General features: G+C 41.6%; 1 protein-coding gene across 1 annotated transcript in view; it reads right to left on the bottom strand.

The window, feature by feature from the left end:
- Positions 1-26,890, bottom strand: part of slc13a4 (solute carrier family 13 member 4) — a 32,381-nt gene extending 5,491 nt beyond the window's left edge. The window contains 14 exon segments of the mRNA XM_078243114.1: positions 222-383; positions 1,096-1,214; positions 4,218-4,336; positions 4,841-4,942; positions 5,421-5,522; positions 5,807-5,926; positions 9,903-10,087; positions 10,484-10,570; positions 10,678-10,717; positions 11,047-11,110; positions 12,343-12,518; positions 13,341-13,477; positions 18,929-19,057; positions 26,356-26,890. Of these exon segments, the coding sequence (XP_078099240.1) occupies positions 222-383; positions 1,096-1,214; positions 4,218-4,336; positions 4,841-4,942; positions 5,421-5,522; positions 5,807-5,926; positions 9,903-10,087; positions 10,484-10,570; positions 10,678-10,717; positions 11,047-11,110; positions 12,343-12,518; positions 13,341-13,477; positions 18,929-19,057; positions 26,356-26,478 (1,665 nt within the window). The 5' untranslated portion in view covers positions 26,479-26,890.
- Positions 26,891-27,356: the final 466 nt, after the last annotated feature.

Raw genomic sequence — 27,356 nt, 5'->3', positions numbered from 1 at the left:
GTCTGGATTTTTGTCAGTGCGTCTTTCTCTTTGGTGTCTCATAACTTACAGGGAGGTTAAAAGGCTCTATAAGGGCACTGCCATGAGCTCCTGGACCCTGCAGACCCTTCCAAAACCTAAGCTCAAACCCAATACATCCTCCACATTGTTTGCACACATTTGCCAGGTATAAGAGAACCGGATACTGAGAGTAAGGGTGTGTGAGTGAGTGTGTGTCGTACCAGCGCTGACAGGATGGGCAGGAAGACGGTGAGAGTCGCCGGGTTGGAGGCAAACTCTGTGACTGCTGACACCAGCAGGCAGGCCAGCAGGGTGACGGCCCACGGAGGAAGACCACTCATAGGCTCCAGCTGTCTGCCGATCCATACCGACAGGCCTGACACCTACACACACACACACACACAAACACACACAAAACATGGGAGCCAGTTTCCCTTAGCCTAGTCTCGCATCGCCAGACCTTCCTCCACAGCGCTGCGGAGGAGGGTCTGCATTCCGGAATGGGAGAAAAACGTGCTCTGGTTTATTGGCATTTCTTTAAACCAATCACAATCGTCTTGGACGGCGCTAAGCTCCGGATGGAGCAACGGCGCCTCTGCAAAATAGCCTCGGGAAGGAACTTGTTTCGGTGGAACATTCAAAAGTTGTTTTAGTCGTGCAACAGAAAACTCAGATTGGACAAATAGCCTAGCTAGCTGTCTGGATTTACCCTGCAGAGATCTGAGGAGCAGTTAACCATAGTCCTCAGAAATCCACCGGAGTTTAGAACGCCGACAGAAAGAAAGAGGAAGGTAACAGACATCCGGCCGAAATGAGGGACATCCAGCGGAATTTCCGGCAGCACCGGAGCAATCCTAGAAATGAAATGTCGTGGACATAGACTACCCTTACCCTCATGTTGACCTGAATCTCTGCTGCTTAGACCTCAAGCCTGTCATTCAAATCAAGGTTGTGCAGAGAGACAAAATCAAATCATCTGGACTTCTCATCTGGAAACTCTCCTGAACTTTATGAGATAACCTGAGGCTAATCTTGAAGATCCTAACCCTCAACAGTATTGTCATACAACAACACACACAAAGATATGCATAATACCTTGCAACCAGCAGCCAGTGCATAGCCTCCTCCCACCAGGATGACGATCTCCCATGGCATCAGTCTCTGGAAGTCCTTCCAGGTGATCATGGGGGCCAGCGAGTCATGTGATTCATTATCTGGTCGTCCGGATTAAGACCACAGAAAATATGTCAACACCGCTGGAATGATAATGTGGTAATCTATCGCTAAAATACACAAGTATTAAATTACAGGGCTGGGCTAATAATGCAGCAGGTTATTGTATACATTAAGAATCGACTGCCCCAAAAGTTAGTTTAGAGTATTTTTACATCCATGGTGAAAAGGCATACATTTCTGGATTTTATGAATCGATATCCAATCACTCAATCGGTTTTAATTGGAGAATCAAGTATTTTAACCCAGCCCTATTAAATAATCTATGTTATCTAATATTATAGTGTTTCTTTCCTAAAATATTCTGAATTTCAAAAACTGTAGTGTATATGTACGATAGCGACATTTTACAGATAACTTCCGATTGATTTCCCAGGAAGTTTCCAGAAAACAACTATGTAATTTGGTACTAATCATAGGCAAAATAGGAATTATTCAAATAAGAAGAAGTTAATATTATTCTATTGTTCATTTATTATTGGAAATTATTGGTCATTTAAAAATGTTGTCCAAAATGTGTTTACCTCTCTGTGTGTTTCACATGGTAAAGACAAATGGCTTGCAGCTGTTTGCATGCCTGAACTACATCTTATAGTGTTATGGTGTTCAGAGGTCAGTGGGCCGACAAGTGTCAGCACTAAAACATCAGCATTGAGCAGCACAGCGAAATACAAATACAATACGGACTTCTCCAGTGTCCAACGGTTGCACAACTGTGGAAAGCACAGGTGGCTGAAGTTGAAGTGAAGGGTTTCTCTGAGCCGCTTCAGCATACGGGCAATATATCAACCTGCACAGGCTGGTAACACACCGACACTGTGTACGGCTGTCTAACACTGTCACACATTTAATGATTACGAGCATATTACAATGGTTGTGACTGACAGATGAATTGAGTTGGACAAAGAAGGGGGTGGGGGACAGTGCGCGGTCACGAAAGGCTTGTATCATGTCGACAGTTTTGTTGTCATTACTTAGAATTCCTCATGGGGGCGACAGAAACTACGCACTATAGCTTTAAGTGATCATCAAAACAGTTGGCGATTCATTTAATAGTTGACAACCAAGGGGGTAAGCGAGCATCCGGAAAGCGTAGCTCCTACGGGGAGATTCTGAGGCTAACGAGCCATCACCTTCCGCTAGCATTCCATTGACTCCCATTCATTTTGGCGCCACTTTGACAGCGGATACCTTTACATCTGAAGTGTTTAAATACTCTATTTGTCCGTTGTTTATTTCTAAAGAAACACGACAATGTATAAAAGGCTCCATTACCTTGTACCTCACGCTACGGCTCCGTAGCAGACGTTTTTGCAAAAATAGGCTAATGACTGTGTCATAACCACGCGACTTTCTGTCGCACAGTAGAGAAATTACCGTACAGTACAGGAGAAGCTCGCAGGCAATCGGGGGGACGTGGAGGCATACAGTCAAGGGAGAAGCCCATAGAGCAGGGGTCATCAACATTTTTCCAAGGGCCAGAATGTTTCTAAGCAGACACTCCGGGGGCCCGACTTACAAATAAAGAAAATAAAATGAATTTATACCTAATACGCCTATTCTTGTTTGAAATTTTCACTTTCTTACTGAATTAATGCTATATTTAATTTTTTTTACATGTATTAGCGTGAGCAAACTCCTAAAAAACATGGAAACTCCATAATGATAACTAGCTCTTTAAGTAGAAAAAGATCTTAGACTTAGGGGGCAGTTCACTGAGGAGTGATGGTTAAAGTCTGTGATTAGGGAAACATGGTAGTAGTGTGCAGCGTCCTGATTGGTGGAAAATGCTTGCAGAAAGAAATGGCTGTTGTCAGGTAATGGTGAATGATGAATGGACTGATAAGCAGGCTATGCATTCGTCATGTATGCCCCATTTGCAATGAAACGATGCTGTTGCAAAATAATACAACCAGCATCATCATCAACAATGAAGAACGCGAACATAACGATCGCGTCATTCACGTGCATATTAAGTAGCCACATGCATCTGTTGTGGTCTTATAATACATCCATAGGTTTACCGCTCCAGCGGAGAGGATGGCTCGTTCAGCCAGCAGTTACATTTATAAGAATTTGTCCAAATTTCAAGACTAAACGCTTTGGCGGGCCGGATGTGGCCCAGGGGCCGCCAGTTGACCGTTGGCGAGTCCATGAAAGCATCGGACCAAAATATTTCAGCAACACTTTGGAATGTTGGAATGGAATGGAAATACCTCGGTATGTGGCAAGTGAATTCATATGAAGTAACATTTATCCACGAACAAACTGATTTCTCTTGGCACAGCTACCAGAAGACATAACTTTCAAACAGGTTGCTCACGTCACATCTACGTCGTCAAGCTCAGTTTGAGGCTGCGCAGTAACGCTCAGCCATCACCATAAAAAACTGCTTCTTTCTTTCACTGTCTATGTTGACAACTAGTCGATTAATCGTACATATTTTTTTATTAACCCAAACCTAAATACTTTTGTGTTTCCATAGTTTGAATACATCTTCTTTGAGTATCAGATAATTTCAGTAGACTACATTAAACACAATGTGATGTTCGGACCATCCCAGTAAATATATTGGTTGGTAATTGAGGATGATTTGCAGTGCTGAAAAACTTCATGGACCCCTTTACATTGTCCGATAAGTTAAAAACCCACCGGTCCAGTAGATATACCAAATATACTGTAGTAGAGCCAGCAATCTTGGGAATTATTTATTAATATTTATGTATTTTAAGACGTTTTTTAAACTACAGTTACGGTGGGGCAGCTCGGTTGGAAACTTAAGACAGTTCTATTTTTCAAATCTCCAGTTAGCTTTTTAGCACTGACTTTGGGATTTACATGAATGCTGCAATCAGTCTGGGACAGGTCCGAGCCGGACCCTCGTCGAAAAAAAATACACTTGCCAAAGGGCTAAACAATTTTTCTGGGGGAAACAATGAGAGCTATACCAAAAACTGTCAGCTGGATGAGTGCATGGTCCTCACCTGTGTTCCTGAAACTGGAGGAGGAGGAAGCGGCGGAGGAGAAGGGTCGCCTGGCAGGGATGAGGAAGAGCAGGAAGCCCAGAAGGACCGACACTGTCGCATCGGTCCTGTAGCCTTTCCTGAGAAGGAAAACACACACACACACACACATGCATATATATATATATATATATATATATATATATATATATATATATATATATATATATATATATATATATCTGGTTGCGTCCGAAATTCCATAGTAACATGCTATTTAGTATGTCTGAAATGTTAGTATGAAACCATTAGAACATGAACAGCATACTATTTATTACTATTATTATACGCTTTGATTTACATTTCTACATATACAAATCTGTGACTTTGTCACCTGTGCACTGTTGGTCTAGCTGCATTCCTTTTTTATTACTTTAAGCATTATCTGGCGATGTCGCTAGAGCGGAGGTCAGCAGGAGTTACCATGGTTACGCGTCTCTAACGATAGTATACGTATTGAGTATAGCGCATAGTATGCGATTTCGGATGCAGCCTCTTTCTGTGTGACAGTGTGTGTCTCAACAATAACATTTGGTAGCGATGACAAAACCATTTGTGGTGTGTCGACTCGCAAGAGCACTTACTTCTCAAAAAGAGATGTCCAGCCGGGCACGAAACCAGGCTCTCTGGTGAACCACAGCACAGTCATCAGGATGAAGAAAACACCGGTCACCACCTCTGGGTAGCTGGGACACACACACACACACACACACACACACACACACACACACACAGAAACCACAAAAGCAAAGGAGCAACAATTACATGAGTGATAACTCGATTGTGCAACAATGTAATGTCTAGGTATGTGAGTAAGAGTAAGACACACAAATACGCCCAGGCTACTGCCAAGAGTTTCACATTGTTTATTGGGAATTTAAAACTTGTCTTTATATCTTTGAATGGTATGTGGAACTGGACATTTTTTGCAGTGTTTAAAATTCCGTACGAGAAATTACCGCCATGACCCTGATGTAAATATTCCAAAGATTTCCCATGAATTTATGTAGCTAAATGTTGTTTTTCAGTCACAGGAATTGCCCAAATTCCTATAAATATAGCATCAAAAAATTCTAGTGACATCCAGTCAGGAAAGCTAGGACTAAGAAAACACACACACACACACACACACACACACACACACACAGAAACGCTTGTACACACCTGATGGGTCCCAGTTTGGTGTACTCCTCTTGGATCCTCCTCTCTGAAAGCATCTCTCTCCTGGTTTTGCGTTTCTTACTCAACGAGCATGTCTCCCTGAAGCTGAACACACACACACACACACACACACACACACACACAACAACAACAACAGCATTAACCACACGGCGACCTGACACACTTGCTCGGTTTTTCCCAACCTGCAGCCGCAGGACACCTAAAGGCGCCGTGGCTCAACGGCAGACAGAGGGATTATCATGAGTCTATAATGATAAGATACACTACAGTACTTCTGCCCAGCAGGTACTGTGGGGTATGCACACCAACATAATCGCACAGTGCAGTACGACACAAACTGTAAAATACACACCCAAACACACACTCACTTGCAGCCGAGGAAGAGGAAGTGCAGCCATAGCCAGGTGAGGACCAGCATGATGATGGCGATGGGGAAGCTGAAGATGAACCACGTGCCAAAGTTTATCACCTTTGCATCTGGATAGCGACTGAAGAGACAAAGACGGAGATACAGAGTTACTTGCGCGCGTGTGTAGGTTATTTTATACAACGTTGGCTGGAAATGAGCTTTGCAGTCGGGAAGGAAGAGGGCTGATAGGATATGTGGTCTTAATTTAGAGGAACAGTAGCACTGACATTAGCACAGGGGCCACCAATCCCCTCCAACAGGGTCCACCACTAAGTAACTGTCCCATTGATTTGATATGGTAATGTGCGATATATTGCTGTTTAAAATACTACTTGTACTTACCTTGTATTTATCTATTATGTTTTAATAATAATAATAATAATAATAATTATGTTTTTTGTGTTGAATTGTATATGTGTATCCTTTATGTACGTATGTATTTTTGTGTCAGCCCTAGGAAAGTGTTTATTTAAAATGCGTCTGAATAATCCTATAATGGATGGGCCGTGAAAGTGGCCAGACACGAAAATATAACACGTTTTAAAGGCTGAACCTTGTGACCACTGACAGCACTTGTACTGATAAGAATTGAAGCTAATCTGGGTTAAAAATAACCATTTGTCCCCCATCAACCACCTACCTTGACCTCTGGTCTCTGGTCAGTTTGCTTTGACTGACAGCTCTCTGCTTATTGACTCGCCACACTGATACGGGGTGAGTCAGTAGTCCAAAAAAATTCTTTGGATTCCAGCTTCTTAAATGTGAATACTGTTCTACTTTCTTCACTCCTCTGTGACAGTAAACTGAATATCTTTGAGTTGTGGAAAAAACAAGACATTTGAGGACGGCTTTGGAAAACACTGATTGACATTTTTCACCGTTTTCTGTCATTTTAGAGACCAAACAACTAAAGAGAAGATTAATCGACTGAATGAAAATAATCGTTAGTTGCAGCCCTGCAGTTTAGTGTCGTGTAGTGCCATCCCAACCCAATGAGGCATTTATCTCCCGCTGAAGCTGTCAAGTTAGGGTTATGCAAAAATAGTAATGGCGCCATAACGGATGCTCACCTAAATCTTGTTGTTTTTTAAGTCCAGTCTATCTCTTTTTGGGGAAAGGCTATCTGCGGGGGTATGTGTTTATCGGTAAGTTGTCTGTCTGTGTGTGTGTGTGGCCCTATGGCTTGTTTTCCGCTGACCTTCAAAAGGAGACGGTCCCTGAAAACAACATTCCCACAACATGTGGCTGCTTCGACTCCCTCAACTTCCAGAGACAGACATACATTTATACTTGAAGATGGGACAGGTTTAGTGACGGAGTGTGGCCCCTGACCTGTGACCTAGGACTGGCCTGATGTTGCCCAAGTTTTCCCCTCGTCTCATCTTACCAACAACATGGCGTTATTGGACAATGGAATTTGGATGTACTGTAGCGATGGTTGCTGTCAAAATACTTTTGACTGTAGCACCTCCTCCTTTTTCTTATGCTAAACAGCTATTTTGTAAATAGTTTTTTTCTGTATTTACTGTTTAATGTCTAATATATATGTTTGTTTGTTTATGTATGCACCAACCACCAAGGCAAATTCCACGCAAGTGTAACTTACTGTGGCAATATAAACCCTTTTCTGGTTCTGATTCTATCAGTGTCAAAACATGAGAAAAGATGCTCTGTACTTTAAAATGAATACATGAGGAGAGAGGTTGGCCATAAACATTGCTCATATAAATGACTGTGTGTCAGCGGTTCAGTACTACCACTGCCCAAATGTTTGTGTGTTCCCTCGACAGTTCCACTTGATGGACAGCAGGAGCCACAAAGATCACTGACATGTGGACACACAGCATCAAAGTCCCTGTCAGTGTGAGGCACAGTCAGAAATGTTTGCACAGATGAAAGTCACGCTTGTTATTTTTGGTTGTATAAAGAAAAGAGAACCACGGTAGGGGGTCAGAACCAACCTGGTGCAGAGAGTACCAGTGGTCATTCATCTTCAGTGCACTTTTACATCATGTGATATACTGTACATCACAATACTGCACTAAGTGCAACTTGCACAAACATAGGTTCTACTTACATCTATAAATAAATACTATTTAAGTAGGTTGTACGTTTTTATTGGCCACCTGAATCTACGTTTCTACATTCTTACCTTTGTATTTTTTTATCTTTATTTTTTGAATATCTGTTCTTGTATTCTATCCTATTTATTTTTTCTTGTATACTGTGTATGTGTGCTGCTGTGTGTCTGATATTATGCTGCTGTAGCACTGAAATATCCCAATTATGGAAGTAAAGTCTATCTAATCTAATCTAAATCTAAATCTAATCTTGAAGCTCTAACAGAGCCAAGCTGTGCAGGTGATAATGTGTGTTTGCTCAGACATGCCTCGCTGAGCTCTCTGCTGTTTGGATAATAAGCAGGGTAAAGGTGACATTTAGAAATGATGATCGTGTGTGAACTCCTTTCAATAAACCTCAGCGATCCATCGCCTTCAATTACTTAGTTTTACATGATTTATATGGAAGAAAGCACACACAAAAACCTGACGACACTGAAAGTGTTCAATGACAATAAAGCAATACCACATAACCAGTGATGTAGCACTAGTTTTAAGTACAACATTAGGTAAATGATGGTCTACAAGCTACAGCAACTGATATAAGTAAGAAGCTTTGATGATTTTAATCATTGCATACAACTGTAAATATGTATCAACAAAGATTAACGTCACCTTTAGTCCTCATCACTTTTGAAAAGTTGTCAAAAATGGTCTCAAAACTTTGAACACAGAAAACACAGATATGTGGAATGTTTTGAATGTGCAAAAAGTTTTGAACATGCGCAGGAATCTTTCTGGAACACATATGACCTATTAAATACCAGGGGTTCATAAATGAATTAAAATGCATAAATGTGTCACTGAAGAGGTTACTTCCCCAAACAAAAGAGGGAGAAAAAGAGAGGAGGGAAAAGAAGATCTACAACGCCTACATGCGTCTGTTGACTCAGCAGAGATAACATGAAATGAGAAATGATGATTTTGTTGAACTTCATTTGAAAGCAACAAAATAAAAGATTAACGTCAAGCCCAAAAATGTGGAAAATGCACAAAAGGCATAGCATAAAAGGAAATTTACTGAGCATGCAACATGTGATCGCTTGACCTTGTTGTACTAGTATGGACTTGTTGCAGAGGACTTGAACTGACTTAATATTCACTGCTTGGAATGATTGCTGTTTCTGGTAACATCTCACACACACACACACACACACAAAACCTGACCTTTGTCCAACAAGCTGCAACATGAAGGAGGCCATTCTACCAGACTTAGTGCTGTGGCTGGAGGAAATTGGCTCTGCCAGGACTGTAAGGGCTGATTAGTTTGATCTCAGACCCTGCAACCCCCCCAGACACTGAGTTAACATGAACTGTCCCAGTCTGACCAGCACAGCAGCCAAGAAACCAACCAAGCTGTTAATATGCTTGAGTTGAGATCAGTGTCATCTGGATCAAGTCAAGTCAAGTTGAGTCTTTAGTTAAGGCAAGTCAAGTCACTTTTTTTTTTTTTTTTTTTTACACCCAAGATAAAGCACTCTCACCTGTAGTATCCAGTCTTTATAAAGAGAAAAGACAAGGTATTAGTAGCCCATCTCATAAAATGATTGGCTAGTCTGTATAAAGTACATACATACTTGATAGTTAGACAGAAACGTGACAACATTAAACAATACTATTTTATATTGAACATCTAACATTCAAACTTATGATACATAATACATACCAGTCATCCGATCCGAGTCATCATGCCTCAAGTCAAGTCTCAAGTCATTTATTTTTTGTCAAGTCATCAAAAAGGTGACTCGAGTCGACTCGAGTCCAAGTCACCAAGTCTCAAGTCTACATCTCTGGTTGAGATGCTGTCTACAGGAGCTAACACCAGACAAAAACACCTGTCTGATACCAGGTTTTAAAGCTGCATTAATATATACTCAGTGGATGGTGGATGCTTGTCAGCCCAGAAGGTTGGTAACTGAGCTCATGGGTACCTACGTGTTAAACTGCTCGGCAAAGATGAGGTTGGTTGAGGTGCCGGTGATGGTGATGAGGCCACCGATTGTCGCAGCGTAGGTGATGCTGAGCGACAGGCATTTACAGATCATATGATCCCTCTTGGTGGGATACTGGGAGTCTCTCCTGGCCCTCACCCGCTTCACATTTGGGATTTCCACCGCAACCTGAGAGAGAGTAAGGAGAATATTGCAAATGTATGGAAAATGTTACTGACATGGATTGGCTGTAACTGGTCAGGGATTAGGGAGTGTTACGGTCACACATCCACCTGTAGGTCAGGGGTGTCAAACATCCAGCCCCAGGGCCATAACCGGCCCGCCAAAGGGTCTAATCCGGCGCACTGGAGGACTGAGACATAATGTATTGTTGGAATTGCACTAATTTTTCTTATGATATCTCAGGCTGTTCATCATCGGTCGTAAATAGATTGTTCATTATGTACCTGTACCCGGTTATTATGCAAAGGCAAACTGGTGTGGCCCACTTGAGATCAAATTGGGCTGTTTATGGCCCTTGGGATAAAATGAGTTTGATAGGTGTCCTGTGTGTGTGTTTCTCACCTGTGGCAGGTATCCGTTGGTGTCCCTGGTGAACTCCTGGTTATAGGTTACCTTCAGACCCAAACCATTCACCTCCCCAGTCTGCACCTGAGGACAAGAACAAGAGACTCAGAGAGAAATACTTCACTTACGTTATAGAATTGCTAATAATGTGACTTCTGTTTACTTGGCGAAAAAGCCTTTGTGGCTCTCACCTCACTCAGTGTGGAGAGCTCCTGCTTACTGCAGTCGCTGCTGGAGGGAGGAGAGAAGAGAAAATGAAGACTTCACAATGACTTACGATGTTAAATAAGATTGGGGTTACTATTAATGCTGGCGATAATCAAATGCAGGAGCGAAATTTAAAATGTACTTTGTACTAAGTGGTCAAAACAAGAGAAATAACACAAAAGTGGCATGGACTGTGGTACATACTGGGAATCACTGGTAACTGCAATTGGGAAGAAAAAAAGAAAAATTGTAGAAAAATCACTAATATTTACCTCACACCCAGTGAACAGAAAATATGCACACACACGCACACGCACACGCACACACACACACACACACACACACACACCTACCTGTCGTTGCGATAGAGCAACTCTAGCTGGTTTTTGTCCAGGTTCTCTTCTTTGTCTGAAACAGCTGCAGACCACAACATTCATCACCAGCGTATAATGGGAGATGGAACTTTGAAAGTGTTCTGTTAACAAGCGTACAGCCCAGGTCAGACCAAAGATTAGTTTTTTTTGTAGCTGGATATATCATTTTTTGCGTCCAGATATGAATGTGGACAACGTTAGTGATGGTCTGATGCTTGCTACAGTTGCATTTGTAGTGATGAATCGGCGAAAACGTTTTATTTATGGGATCCATGCTTAGTTCTAACGCCGCTCCCTCTCTTCAGTCACTCTCTAGCTCGCTTAACCACATTACCGTGCTCGTGGGCAGTCATTGAGCCTCTATCAACTCAACCACTTGACAGTTTGTAACATAGAAATAAAATGGATTATGGATCATTTTATTTCTATAGTTTGTAGCTGACTTTACAAGCTGACTTCTCCATTACGTTCTAAAACCAGCCTCTGGAGACTTGACCAGCTGAGTCGCAGGCGCCACCATCAGCTGGTTTGACGTTCTAAAACGGTGCTTAATTGTTCTGCTACAGTTGGTTCCACAATCTTCAGTTTTCTTAACACATCACATATTTTAGACTTTGAGTTTGCTTAAAGTGCTCATATTATGCTCATTTTCAGGTTCATAATTGTATTTAGAGGTTGTACCAGAATAGGTTTATGTGATTACATTTTCAGAAAACACCATATATTTGTTGTGCTGCACATTGCTGCAGCTCCTCTTTTCACCCTGTGTGTTGAGCTCTCTGTTTTAGCTACAGAGTGAGACATCTCACTTCTGTTCCATCTTTGTTGGGAGTCGCACATGTGCAGTAAGTACTGCTAGCCAGTCAGAAGCAGAGTATGAGGGAGTGCCATGCTAGCAGCTAGGCGAGCATTATAACGTGTGTTACAAAGTGACCACGTTTGTCTCTGAAGTAAAGGCTGGACTACAACAGAGCTGTTTGGAGCAGTTTGTGAACAGTGTTTTCTGTTGGAGATGGTAACTCCCTTTGGGGTGGACTTTGGGCTTTTTCACTTTTTAAACCTATAACGTGCACAAAAAAGATATATAACACGATAAAGGAAAGGGGAAAAGCCAAAAAGCATAATATGAGCACCTCACTTCACCCCAGTTATCCATCTACACATTCAAGTGTGGTTTTTGCTGCAAGTATTTCTATCAACATCTGTTTTTGTTTTTTGCTACAAAGCTTTTATAGTTCAGTGACCGCCCCCCTGTAGTCACGGAGCCAGACGTACCGCTGTCGTCCTCAGGGGCCTCAGCGGTCTCCGAGTCTATGTGGCCGTTGGCCAGGCCGGTGCAGATCAGCTGCTGCAGGACCGCCTCGGCTATGGGCATCACCATGGCTGTGGTGGACGTGTTGCTGAGCCACATGGACAGAAACACGGTGCAGCACATGAAGCCCAGCACCAACCTGGAGGAAAGACAGGGACATCCAATGATGTGTTTGTGTGTGTGTGTGTGTGTGTGTGTGTGTGTGTGTGTGTGTGTGTGTGTGTGTGTGTGTGTGTGTGTGTGTGTGTGTGTGTGTGTGTGTGTGTGTGTGTGTGTCTGTGTCTATGTCTCAGTGTGTGTTTTTACATTTCTATCTGTGGGACAACCAGCAAGGGCTGGGCAATATATCCATATTATATGGATATATGAAGCTAGATATCGTCTTATATTTTGGATATTGTAATATCGTCCCATATATATATATATATGACATAAGTGCTGTCTTCTCCGGGTTTTAAAGGCTGCATTACAGTAAAGTGATGTCATTTTCTGAACTTACCAGACTGTTCTAGCTGTTCTATTATTTGCCTTTACCAACTTAGTCATTATATCCACATTACTGACGATTATTTATCAAAACTCTCATTATGTAAATATTTTGTGAAAGCACCAATAGTCAACCCTACAATTTCACCGCAATATTGACGTATTTGGTCAAAATGATCTTGATATTTGATTTTCTCCATATCGCCCAGCTCTACAACCAGCTAGACCTTCCAGAGGCTATTTTGCGGTGGCGCCGAGGCTCTGTCTGGCGTTTAGCGCCGCCCAAGACAATTGTGATTGGTTTAAAGAAATGCCAATTAACCAGAGCACGTTTTTCTCTCATCCCAGAATGCTGTGTGGACTAGCCAGACCCTTCTCCACAGCGCTGTGGAGCAAGGTCTGGCAATGCAAGACTAGGTTAGTCTTAGTTGAGAGTATAACAGCTCCTGTGTGAAAGTGTGTGTGTGCTACTCACATGCCAGGCTTGGCCCCTGCGATCATCACCATGCGCAGAGCGATGCGTTTGTGCAGGTTCCACTTCTCTATAGAGGCTGCCAGGCAGATGACTCCCATCAGCAGCAGAGTGGTGTCTTTGCAGTACTCTGCTGCCACCTTATCACACACAAAGAGGCACATTTCAAAATAAAAGCTTATTGAATTTTGAAACACGTGTGTACACACAGTGTACAGTTCCGAACTTACAGAAGTGTACTTCGACCACTCAAATCTACACTGAGGTACAGGGGATGGAAACCAAAATGCAAACAGACAAACAGGAACAGAAGTCAAAAGAAAGAAAAGGGGGGAAAAAAAAAAACGTACGTAACGGAAAGTACATTTCAAAAATGAAAAAACTAATTACTGCCTAACCGATTCAATTCAAGGTAATTTAATCGTTTCACATTAGGCACATTATGAGGTCTGCTAACCTCTGCTAGCTCCATACCTTTGAGAAACAACAAAAAAAAACGGTCCCCAAACATTCTCAATAAAGTCTTGCTTCTCTCTTTCTACATACGTTTTATTTTCCTGAGCAAAAGTTATTAACATTTGCCAAACCCAATATGTAACACTTTACATGACAAAATAATGCAATTGATTTTTATAGCGTGCAAAAGACACATATCTATCATTATGTTCACTTTTGGTGTACTTGTGATCTTCAGGGTCAAGGATCTTCAAATAAAATGAGCTGGGTTCATCAAAAGATCTTTTGAGATAATCTTTTCTATTTTTATTTATTTATTTTATTTTTCCTCCCAAAAAAAAATATTTAACCCTCCTGTTTTCAAAAAGCTTGTATCAGAAAATTTTGGGATTCTTTCATCCACATTATTGTCCAAAAAAAAAAAATAACGTGGATGGTTCCGTAAAATAAATGATGAGTTTGCTACTTTCATTGGATTTGGGCGTTTTATACAATTTTATATTATATATTTTTATTTAAAAAAAATGAAGAACAATCAAAAAATTAACAAAATGTCTAGAATTAAAAAGTGGGGGAAAAAGAACAAAACGTTAACGCAAAAAACCCGACAAAAACATTGGAAAAAGTGACAAAACGTCGGGAAAAGTGAGAAAAAGTGTCGACCAATTTTTTGTTTTCAATTTTGACCCAGAAAAACAACGGCTCTACGGGAAGACAACACAACTTTTACAATTTGGTCGATGGGCACAAGAAAAAAAGAAAATCTAGGGAAATAAAGAGCATGAGACCTGGGGAGACAGGAAGGAACATTTGGGGCCTTTTGCTTTTCCCTCCTTTACCCACTTCCCCAATTCCCCCTCCTTGGTTTGGATCAACACTTACAGTTTGCCATTTGTTCTTTTTAATCTGCTCTACTTCTCACCCGCAGGGTTCACGGCTTCACAGTGTTGTATAAGCCCGCGTCTCCTCACCTCTCACCTAAAACCTGCTGCACTTTCGCCTGTTTTTTGCGCATGGCTCCTTCCCTCGTTCTGTCATTTCCATGCATTCAAAGGAGAGGAAAGAAACTACATAGGATGCAGGGTAATGAAAGCTCAGCGCAAATTCTTTCAGGAAGACGTCAATAACCTAATCGCTACTTTTTCTTCTTAAATCAAATCAGCTGTTTAGAGGCGCTACTTCTAGTTAAACCAATCAGACTTGGCCATGAAATTCAAGGACCAATCACAGCATTACAACGCTGCTTTAAATCTGTTCTCTCCCTGTGCTGTCAGCTGTCGTTTCAGGCAAAGTGCTCAACCCTCCACCTCCCCTGCCGCCTCCGGTCATCGTTTTTTCTTCCGGCTGACCGCTCCGTTGCCTCTTCGGTCTGGTCTCCGGACTCCTTCTCCCCCGCCACCAGTGTCTAGACTCCATCGGGGGTTATGTCCTGTTCTCTACCCCTTTAAAATATTATTAATACGATGGAGTTTAATCTCCAAAGACTCTGTACATTTTATTATGCAGTTGTAAAATAAATCTTTTTTGCATATCTGCAAACGAAGTCTCTCCTGATTGATATGCTTTTAACTCTCCTCCTCCCTTCATAAAAACTAAAAATGAAATGGTAAAATCAACTGAATGAGCAACTTTCTAGACTTTCCTAATTTCTGACACACGAGGTCACATGATACACAGCCATCTTCTAAGCATATATAAACTGGGAACTATATTCTCAGAAAGGCGAAGCAGTGCTACTTCTGCTACTTGGGCGGAGTGATATGCTTGCAGCACCTGAGAAGCCCCGAGCAGAGAGTAGCAATGCTTCGCCTTTCTGAGAATATAGTTCCCAGTTTATATTAGAGATGGCCTGATACCGATACTGATACCTGAACTTGCGTATCGGCCGATACCGAGTACCGATTCGATACCAGTGTGTCATATATTTTATTATGTTTTAACAACTGTATACTACTATCCCTGTATGGATGTGATATTATTTCTATCTTTGTTGTCGGTCTGGCTCAGGTTAAACTCTGAATAAACACAAACAATGAACGCCCCAAAACTTTCTTTTATTCTCCAGTTTGACAGTCAGTTATAACGGAAAAAGAACATAAATAAACTACTTTAACGTATTTTTTCTTTAGGGCTTTCTTACGTGGTATCGGATCGGTGCATAAACTCCAGTACTTCCCGATACCGATACCAGCGTTTTAGGCAGTATCGGAACATCTCTAGTTTATATACGGTTAGAAGATGGCTGTGTCTCATGTGACCTTGTTATTTGTACACGCTGTGACTATACAAATCACAACATGTAAATAGGAACATGTTGGCGTTATTTTGTCACTTACTGGGAGCAGTAGGCTAGATGGAACCGATTATCTTCAGGATCCGTGCTAGGCTAAGGTACCGGTGGAGCCATCGGACAGAGTTAACACGCACGGAGATGAGAAGGGTATGTATGGACTTATCTAACTCTGGGGGATACGGTGAATAAGCTAAAGTCCCAATAAATCGGCGTGTTCCTTTAACCAGATTAAATATGGGCCTACATTTGTGAGTGAACACTTAGGATGAGTGGCAGCAGATTAAGAGAACATTTCTACAGTTAAATTACCAGCATTAAAAACAGCCAATATGATCAAGTGTTAATCATTCACGTCAAGAACTTTAGTTGCACGTGTAGTAATGTGCATTCTGCCAGTACTAACTTGTGGGTTCATTATGGAAAGTGGGGGGTTTTAGGTGAGGACTGGGTGTACGGTAATAAACTAATAATGTTGCATAAAGCTCGCTGCTGGCTTATTTACAGAACACCAACACAAGAGGCTTACAGCAGTGTTAACAGGCAGCTTTGTCACTGTGTGTCAATGTGTTTTGGTCAAATAAAGCGTACAGTTCACTTTTTATGTAATGGCTGATAAGAAAGGATAAGAACACCTGTCATCAATCAGTCCAACCAATCAAATCTTACCAGGATGCAGGCTCTGCGTTGGGTATGATGATTGGTTAAGTGTTTGAATGTATCAATGAGACGCATCAATGGGATAATGATGATGATGATGAGTACCAAGCTAATGGGTTTTTTCCCCATAGAGTCATGGCTGATATAACCTTTACAGCTGAGTGGCGCGTCTGCTTTACACTGACACATAGAACAATAAGTACCACTGCATTGTAAAACCCTCATGGAAACGTATATGCATGCTCACATGCAGGTGGGTCTGAGTTCTTGAAATATACTTGGTTCAGAGCACAGAAAGGCCTTTCACACATTTTCTTCCTGATCTGGACTTACTGTGCATTCGCATATACAGCAATCTTATCAGCTGACTCTTACTACCAGCACAGTAACACGCTGTCCCAACCGGATATCGCAACATGGCCCATTCCCTGTTAAGCCCTACATGGTTTAGCCCTAATACTCTCACTTTTCCCTCTTTAGAGTGACAAAGGTTGACACACTGGAAGGCCCTGTTCAGACCTGGCATTAATATGCATTCTGAGTGATCCCATCCTAAGCAGTACAAGCACAGCTGTGAATGCACCAAAGACGCATTGAAGACGCATTGAGATCCGATCGCTCGGACCCCATTCTGAGGGGGTCTAGGCCGCATATGGCCACATTCCTTTAGCAGTGTGTACGCGAACATGTCTTAAGCCACATTGACGGATTGCCTCCTCACCTGACATCCTCTGCGTATGCGGAAGTGCGTACTCATTCGCTGGCTTTGTCTACGACGCCTGAACTTTTAGAAAAGCCTATGGAGATATTTTACAAGTGTGTCTTCTACATCTTGGGCGATTTGGCTTGCCCTGAACACGCCAAGAAATAAATTCCTTCTCTGTTGTTTTGATTTCTTCAGTAGCGTGGCATGACTTGGAGCTACGGCCCTATCAAGTAGGTATCTCTGTGTATTTTGGCCGTTTTTAAATTATAGTATTTTATTAAGTATTTTTATTATCATACTGTCGGTGATGTATTGATGCTTTTTGTTCCAGTGGTCATCACAGATCCGGAATAGGCATGGGCCGGAATGAGATTCTGACGGTATGATAACCATGAGCAAAAACATCACGGTTTCACGGTATTACGGTATTGCAATTACATCTTTAAAATGTATTCGTTTAATTTAAATGTCTGGGTAAAAAAAATGTTTTCCCATTGAACACAATGTATTTTATTTTAAACACTCTAGCAGCACACTGGCAGAGGAGACGGATTACTAAACTGCAGTTTCTCTATTTGACCACTCAAAAAAACAGCTCATACCTTAGGAACGGTAATTGTTAGTGGTTTTGAAACCTTGACTTTTTCAAACCGCGGTATACCTTGAAACCGGTAACCAGCCCATGCCTACTCTGGAACCTGCCCGCCCGCCTGCTGTCGTGAAGCCCAGAGATCCACGGGAACCACTGGTAGACAATAACCATGTACTTTTAGGTTCATAAAATGTACCCGAATTCGGGAAAAAGTGGGATACTACTACAGACATTCCTGTAATCTTACATTGCTAGCCATGTGGTAACTACGTGTTTATTTGCATATATAGCGGAAGTGAGATCCGATCTAAAGTGGTCACTTAAGACCTACGTGGAGCCGCATTGAAATGCCTGGTGTGAACTGACGTACTTAGTGTCCACTTGAGATTGGATCACCAAAGACGCAATGTAATGCCAGGTCTGAACGGGGCCTAACAGCGTCTTTGTTTCCTCTTAATACATTTATTCTTCTCAAACCCAAAAATTTACATCCCTCATAGAAAAACTGAGATGTTATGACAAAAAGTGGGGAATGGGTATCCTCAATTTAAGTACCCCATGTATGATATCCATCAATGCAATGTGTCTGTCTGCATACATTTTCACTTACAGTATGCTAGCACTGGCAACAGGTATGGACCGGAATTTGAACCTTATTTCGGGCAAAAAATGATAAGATAAAGAATAAACATAATGTATAGTCTACGCACACTTTTGCTAAGTTGAGTGTTTAGCTAAAGTTAGCACTTTAACTACATAGCTTCCTGTCACTTACCTCTTTTGTCCTCACCAACTCAAAGGTTTGAGAGATAATGTCATCCGCTGAGAAAAGGTTTTTGCACTAAAACTCCTAACAGACAGACAGCTAACAATACATAGAGACTCACCTCGCTGGACTTGAGTACCCCAAAGAGCGGATAGAGGAAGGCGGGTACCAGAGCAGCAGCACCCAGGGGAACAGCCTCAGACACCCAGTAGATTGCCGTCACTATCAGCACGTATGCACAGCATGCCTCCTGGAAGGGGGAAAACACAAAGGGAAGGACATTCAGTCAGTAGTCATTCATTACCGACCAGATGCTGTAAGACACGGTTTCATACTCGTTTTTTTATACTTACCACCAAAAGCAGACATATTTAGTTTGGCAACTTATTAATAGAAGCCTACAGCTAGGTTACGGTTAGCTTAGCTTAACTTAAAGTCTGGAAGCAGTGGAGCGACCTCTAGCTCACCCAGTAGAGTATGTGCCCCATGTAGGCCGATTCGTGGCCCTTTTCTGCATGTCATCCCCCTTCTCTCTCCCCTTTCCTGTCTTCAGCTGTCCTATAAATAAAGGCCATACAAAGCCAAAAAAATAATCTTAAAAAAAACAAAAACGCCTGGCTCTTTCCAAAGGTAAAAGAAAATCTGCTTACCAGCTTCTCTACAGCTCACTAATTGACACTCTTATTTGTTAATTCGTACAAAACAACAAGTTGTGATTTTACGTGTGGTTATAAGCTTTGGACAGAGCCAGGCTAGCTGTTTACCCCTGCTTCCAGTCTTTATGCTAAGCTAACAATCTCATGGCTGTAGCTTTATATTTACTGGACAGATATGAGAGTGGTAGCAAAATCCAACTGGGCTGCACACACACACACACACACTTTCCCCTCTCTCTCACACGCACACCCACAAACTGATGTTGCATTAATCTGGTAATAGTTATATAATATCGACATACCAGCCTTTCATACTGCTCTGTTGCAACACCAGCGGGCTTAGTGACAGGCTCTCCAACCTTAAAAACTAAAGAGAATTGTCGTGAGATTTGTTAAGACCTTGTGAAAATGATACCCGCATACAATTTTAAACCCCAAATTCAATAATGTGTCTTTACAGTTGACACACAAGTTGCAGAAAAATATTAATCAAAAAATAGAGGCAAAGCACTGTCACTGCACACATTGTTTTATGTCATATTTCGATAGAATTTGTTAACCTGCCCCACTTCCCACTTCTGCCACATGCCGTGTGAGCTTGTAGTAGGCTACTTTTACATAAGAGGAACATTCAGTATAACATATTTTCAGCAACCGGTCAGTTAATCTCAAATTAATAAACCCAGAGGAGGGAGAATTAGCCACAGGGCTCCAAGAGGAAGCATTTCCATGCTCACAGGCATTCAAACCATGGACTTCAATGCCAAGTGCGTTACATAGGACTAGGGTGACCAGACATCCCGAAACATTCGGGACAAACCCGAATTACAAGCAGTTGTCCCGAATCCTGTCCTCTTTGTCCAGAAAATTATACTAAGCCCTAGTTTTGGTTAGTTATAGCCTAGTCTCGCCTTGCCAGACCTTCCTCCGCAGCGCCGCGGAGGAGGGTCTGGCTAGCCCACACAGCAAAACATGCTCTGGTTAATTGGCATTTCTTTAAACCAATCACAATCGCCTTGGGCGGCGCTAAGCTCCGGGCAGAGCCACGGCGCCTCTGCAAAATAGCCTCGGGAAGGAACTTGTTTTGGTGGAACGTGTGTACGTTAAAAAGTTGTTTTAGTCGTGCAACAGAAAACTCAGATTGGACAGATAGTCTAGCTAGCTGTCTGGATTTACCCTGCAGAGATCTGAGGAGCAGTTAACCATAGTCCTCAGAAATCCACCGGAGTTTAGAACGCCTACACAAAGAAAGAGGAAGGTAACGGACATCTGGCCGAAAAGAGTGAAATCAGGAAGAATTTCCAGCAGCAACGGGGCAATCCTGAGAGTGGAACGTCGTGGACATAGATTAGTTATAGCCTAATAAAACATTAAATACTGATTGCTGTCAAACATTATTTTAACGTTGCCATAGAAATGTATTATATGGCAACGAAATAAGATTTTGGTATCGGAAGCGCCCTGGTTTGTAGTGCGAGTTGTATTGACCAATCATATTTGAGCAGGCTTTGGTTGCATGCAGGTAGACAGTCCGTGTGGAGAGCAAAAGAAGCGGAATGCATTGGCTGAAATGCAATCTCAGAACCCATCGGAAATCGTCTGACAATGATCTGCATTCATTTGCAGATATCCATTTATAGTGACGTCTCTGTACTCCAACTCCATTCTTGCGTCTCAAGTTGCTATATCGGACTGTAAACATTGACCGCCACTCAGAAGAGGAAGTTATGGCCCAGATATCCACCGGCTACACCGGAACCCCAGAAATATTGCCCGTTGCCCCCAGAGGCTAAATCATGGTCAGACTGATAGATGGGTTCTGGGATTGGCTGTATTGTGTTTGGTATTGGTTTGGCTTTCATGGCACAGATTGTCACTCTCACGAGACAACATGTGCTCTTTTTTGGATTATGTACTGTAGATTTAACTTGGGAAGAGGAAAGAGCCATTTCCAGGCATTAGGCACAGCTATTGGATTAGGCTGAGAAAAGAACGTGTTTGAGTTCATAATCAAAGTAAATCTCGCCAAAGAAAACAATTTAAATCTCCCCAGAACACATACAAACTTCACAAAGAGAAAACGTGTGGTTAAAAAATAACATTTAAAACAAAAGACAAACTTTGTATTTCTGTTTAAATCAGTAAGTCGGTCTTTAGCACATCTATACATTGAGGAAACATGAGGAAAACTGATAACAGGATTAAACCAAAGCTAAGTGTTTGACTGTTGATCTGTCATTCACACTGAGAAGAGTGGAACGAGGAAAAGAGAGGCGACATAAGGTAACTAAGAACAAATGGACAGATAAAAAGAGAGACATTGAACAATAAATGAACTCAGAGAGTGAGGAAGATACACACCAGAGGTATCTGATTCAGCAGTCACCGATCATTGACTATTGGTTTATCTAAAGATAGTTTCCCCCAGACAAGGACTGCGGCTTAAATCAGACCCTCAGACATCTGTCTGTGCTTTTCTTTGTTCAAGGTAAAGGCAAAGTGCTGGGTAAGCAGAGAGGCAGGGATGATAAGTCGCTGATGTAACCTCTGTGATAACCAGACAAAAGTCAATACATGCTGCTATTCTAATAGAAGACGATCAGACCTAAAATTGTTGTATTTGGAAAAAGGTTTCAGCTTCTTCTAAAGTACATTTGTACCTTATTTTAAGAAAAACAAGTCAAGTCATCCTACCTGGAGATTCCTTTCAGATTAACTGACATTTTTAGGGAAATAGTAAATGACAGAGCGGCAACAACTGCTGTGACAAGCCTGAAAATTCAATATTTTGTTTCTTAATTTTTTTTTTTTATCTTGGCGAAAGTTCACACGGTTTTCTGAGGCTTTCAAAGAATGTGATGCTTGAGGGCCGGAGGTGAAAGAAACCATGTTTGTGTGTTTCACAACAAGCTGTGCTAGAGGAAGAGGTTTGAACCCTAATTTGGCTTTCTGGACTTCTATCTCAAATGTAATCAACTCTGACAGTTTTACAGCTGATAGGCCAAGTTCTGTCTCAACATGTTACAGAAACCTATTGATTGTTTCATCAACTCCCTGCTATCTGTGGACATGTAAGGAAATGGAGATGATTGGTATTCCATGACACCATGACCTGAGAGGCTGAATCACTGAACCAATCAGCAGAGGGCTAAATGGGCTTTTAAACCAACAGATAACATAAACGCACACCATCGGTTTTATACCCATATGCAGACAGACAGATATGCATACTAAACCAACATAATACACAAATAGAAGCAAACATACATTGTGCATATAAAGCCTTAATAACAGAGACCTTATTATACTGACCTTATATAATCGCAATAACATTGTATCGTGACATAAGTATTGTGATGATATCGTATCGTGGGGCCTCTGGTGATTCCCATCCCTGCTAACTACAAGCACTATAACACATACATGTATCAGCCATACACAAACACATGTCAACAAACAACTATTTTACCATCAGCTGTTGAGTTACATTCAATGCTCTCTGCTCATAAATAACAACATGGGAATCATTTTGGATATGGTATTTCCAACAGTACTTTAAATGCAGCATAATGTGATATGTCAAGTCATGTATCAAATAAAGTATGTCAATTTAATGTCAATCCATCCAACAGTTGTTGAGATATTTCAGTGTGGACCAAAGTGGTGGGCCAACCAATGGACAGACGGTCATTGCCAATCCACGAGCCATGCCGCTAACTTAGCCAAACATTTCATAGACTGTAATGTAGCAGCCTACGGAAGACTTTTTTGTATCCACGTATACGTTCTGTTGGACTCACTTCTTTTCTACGGCTTTTAATTTATATGGGAATATCAAAATTGCATAAGCATAGAGCTCAACAGTGTTGTGTGTTTCCGGAAGTAAAAATCCCATTCATTTTCTCCATAAGGATTTAGAGTATTAGCCATAATGTCTAAACCATCCAAGGTGGACTGACCACGAACTATGAGATTGTGAAACGAAAGTGTCTGCTCCTGTAGAAGCTAGAAGGCTGTATGAAATTAACCTTGTTTTAAGAAAAACATTTATTATTCGCAATGCACTACCCACAATCCGTTGTAAGCGTAACAGCGACATCTATGATTGGTGGAGCTCGCTGGAAATGTTTACCGCACCCGTGAACAGCGACAGCGAGCTGCTACCATTGACGTTTAAGAATGTTTATGTACACAGCCTTGAACTTTTGCCTTTTTTGACGTTTTCAAAATGTTCTTTTGCGCCGAATCAAATGTTGTATTGTCACAATTCATCTTGTAGCTAGTTGGCTTGGTTCCAGGCTTCAAACTCTTTATATAAGCATTTAATGAAACATCAATGGAGATATTAAATGGGCACAATGGTTTCCGGAACCAAAACGTGCAGCAAAAAAGTGGGCGGTCACTGTTAAGGCTTTGGATTCTCTCTCTCTCTCTCTCTCTCTCTCTCTCTCTCTGACCTGGCCTGACTGCATCCAACAGATGTTTTGTCCTGCTGCAGCTGGACACAGTACTACTCCAAACATACACACACACACTCTCACTCCAAACCCCTGTCACATTCTTGACACAGTCTGGGGTCCCTGGAGTCATAAGGAAGCCACGTGGGGTGATTATATAACTTAATTGCTTGGATTGTTTCTTTCTTCTTTCTTTGTAGTGAAGTTTTTGTTCTTTTGTTCTTTCTTGGCCTCATCCTGCACCAAACATCCACCAGTCCTGACAAAACAGCAAGGCTCCTGGGCGACAGAGCTGATTGGCTGATGGACAACGTGCGAGCACATAACAGTTCTTGTGAATATTAATGATGTTACAAGAAACAAATACCTTTGACACAGAGGAGCTCATATATAACACAAACACACACCTGGCACCGTACCGTACCGCTATTGTTTGAGATGGTGGTTGTTTAGCAACTACCTTATTTAGAAAGTGTTGGCAAAAAACACGACTGAAAGTTCACTGCGTTAATGAGCATGTGACTGCATGATTATTTATTAGAATGTCAGCTACAAACACCTGTCACGTGTTACAGTTTATTCAAATAGCTTCAAACTTCAATCCGGTTTTGTATGTTATGTCCAACTTTATGGAATCACCACATTGTAAGATAATGTTTAATTAATAGTGATACATTTAGACCTAGATCCAGTTTGAGCCTCATGAATTATCATTAAGTGAGTCACAGCAACAAGGCAGGGATTTCATGGGGCCATGAGGGCCTGTACCCGCCATTCCCCCTCGGTTTGGCCTTATGCCACTCAAAAAATGATATGTCCTATGGCCACAGTGGCCTTGATGCCCCATCCACACTGCCCCAGCTGGTTTCGCCGTTTTCCTCTTCCTCTTTCCTGTCAATACAGTTTTTAGAAACAGGTGCCTTTTGTTGAGATTCTGAATTCTCCGATTCCAGCTTCTTAAATGTGAATATTTTCGAGTTTCTTCACTCCTCTGTGACAGTAAACTGAATATCTTTGAGTTGTGGACAAAACAACTAGACATTTGAGGACGTCATCTTGGGCTTTGGGAAACACTTTTCACCATTTTCTGACATTTTATAGAGCAAACAACTAATCGATAAATCGAAACAATAATTGACAGATTAATCGCAAAGGAAAATAATATTTAGTCGCAGCCCTAATATCGCATGACAGCATGTTGACATAATCCCACAGGAGTGTGCCTCACTAAACACAGAACCTGTCTAAATTCCAGAATCTTACATAAAATCCTTATCCTCAAATCCTCATCTGAAAGTTTGACACAACAGACAAACTTACCAAACTGTGTTGAAAAGCTGTCCGTTTACTTATTATACGTATTATGAAACAGGAAGAAATATGAAAACGAATGAGACAACATGTTTTTTGGCATCCACTCTGTGCTTTGGAAACACATTTTACCCCAAAAAGGAGAATTCTTGCACAGATTTCTGCAGATTGAGATAATCCTATTGTTCCCAGTGCAATTTCATTTGTCTGAGACATTTTCTAAAGACAAACATGAGCCACAGAATAAGACAGATTTCTCCTCCTTTTCAATGGCTTTCACAGAAGACAATGAGCCTAAATGACTATTAAGTTGTTGACTCCTCTCTTTTCTGTTCCCCTCTCTTTCTCTCTCCCCCTTTGCTTTTTTTAGCAGCACGCTGATCTCCATCTCATCAACATGTCGTGACATCTCCCCTCCACACACACAGCTCAGCTGATGATCGGGACAAGTATTCATCAAAACAGTAGACAGTGTGCCTTTTGATTGATTCTCACACACACACACACACACACACACACACACACACACCAAAATCCCATCAGGACAGTAAAGCCCTTACCAACCAAGAGCAACATCTACAGATCGACTGGATGTTTCCTAGGTATTTATGTGGTTTATTTGTTGATATGTTTAATAATGACTAACTAAATAACTTTTTTTGAGTGTGTTGAAATAAAAAAAAGTTGGTATCAGCAGCATGGTACTTTCATATATGTTGTGCTTTTGCTATTGTTCTGGTATCACCGGTACATTAATCACCTTTAATATTCTGTCTTGAACACTTTGTGGTAGTCAGGAAGCAATTTTTGGTCTTACAAAACAAATGTACAATGATATCTTTATATATATATATATATATATATATATATATATATATATATATATATATATATATATGTGTGTGTGTGTGTGTGTTTCTTTTAAGTGTATCCATGCTCACTTTGGGCAATTCACTGACTTTTTCCACCTTTATGAGGTTTCATTTCAACAACATAATTGCCATACATTTATCTTACAGTGACCACATTTCATTTGTTGTTGAAAATCAGGACTTTCTGGCCGACGTTAACCTTATTTTCTGTTTATAGTAGAAAAAATGATATTAAATTTTGCTTGTACTCACGCTGGTGGGGTGGATGAGCGGTAGGGGAAGCAGGCAGAGCGGGATGAACACCACGACGATCAGCTTCCGCGCCCTCCAAAGCTTCCTGAACACATCCATCCTGGCTGCGGCCTCTAGCCTCATGGAGGACCCGGGGCTCTGGGTCGGACCGGTCGCAACTCAGCAGGGCCGGGTGTGAGAGTCACAAACCGGCCAGCGGTAAAGTCTCAAAGCACCGCCGACCGTAAAGAGCCGGAGGAGGAAGAGGGAAGCAGTCTCCTAAAGTTGTGTGAACGGTTATCCGGGACCTGTGTGTGTGTGTGTGTGTGTCTCTGTAAGGTGAGTGAACTTTACTTCCACCGTGTTTGACTCTAGTTCCATGCACTACTACCCCCAGAGTCCCTGTTCTTCTTCTTCTTCTTCTTCTTCTTCTTCTTCTTCTTCTTCTCCTCCTCCTCCTCCTCCTCTGTGTTTAGATGCTGTTTGAGGCATCAGGTGAGGCTGCCCGGCACATTTATGAGTCTCGATAGGTATGCTAATTAACCACGGTTTATGCCCCCCCCCTACACACACACACACACACACACACACACACACACACACACACACACACACACACACACACACACACAAGCTGTGTATCGACCAATCAGGAGTGAGTAAAGTTTGCATAAGGGCGTGGGTGTGTGCATGAACATGTATTCTTGTTGCACCAAAACTGTGTCGGTATCTACACCAGGGGCGATTCCAGGATTTTTTTAAAAGTGGGGTGGCACAATTATCTGACATTTGATCAGAATTCAGCATAGAAAATCTGCTTAGAAATATTGGATAGGACAGAACATAATGTAATTCTGCTAAATAAACTAAACATTAATTGGTCATGTGACAAGGGCTGGGAAAATTGGCACAACAGGCAGCCAAGTGACCGTACTCTGATCCAATGGAAATCATATTTCCGTGTTATTTTCATTTTTGTTTATCGAATCGTGATTTTTTTTTTTCCTGTCCGTTAGAGCTGC

This window comes from Sander vitreus, chromosome 23, assembly GCF_031162955.1.
Source record: "Sander vitreus isolate 19-12246 chromosome 23, sanVit1, whole genome shotgun sequence".
In the NCBI taxonomy this organism is placed as follows: Eukaryota; Metazoa; Chordata; class Actinopteri; order Perciformes; family Percidae; genus Sander; species Sander vitreus.
This window is presented reverse-complemented; position numbering and strand designations above follow the sequence as displayed.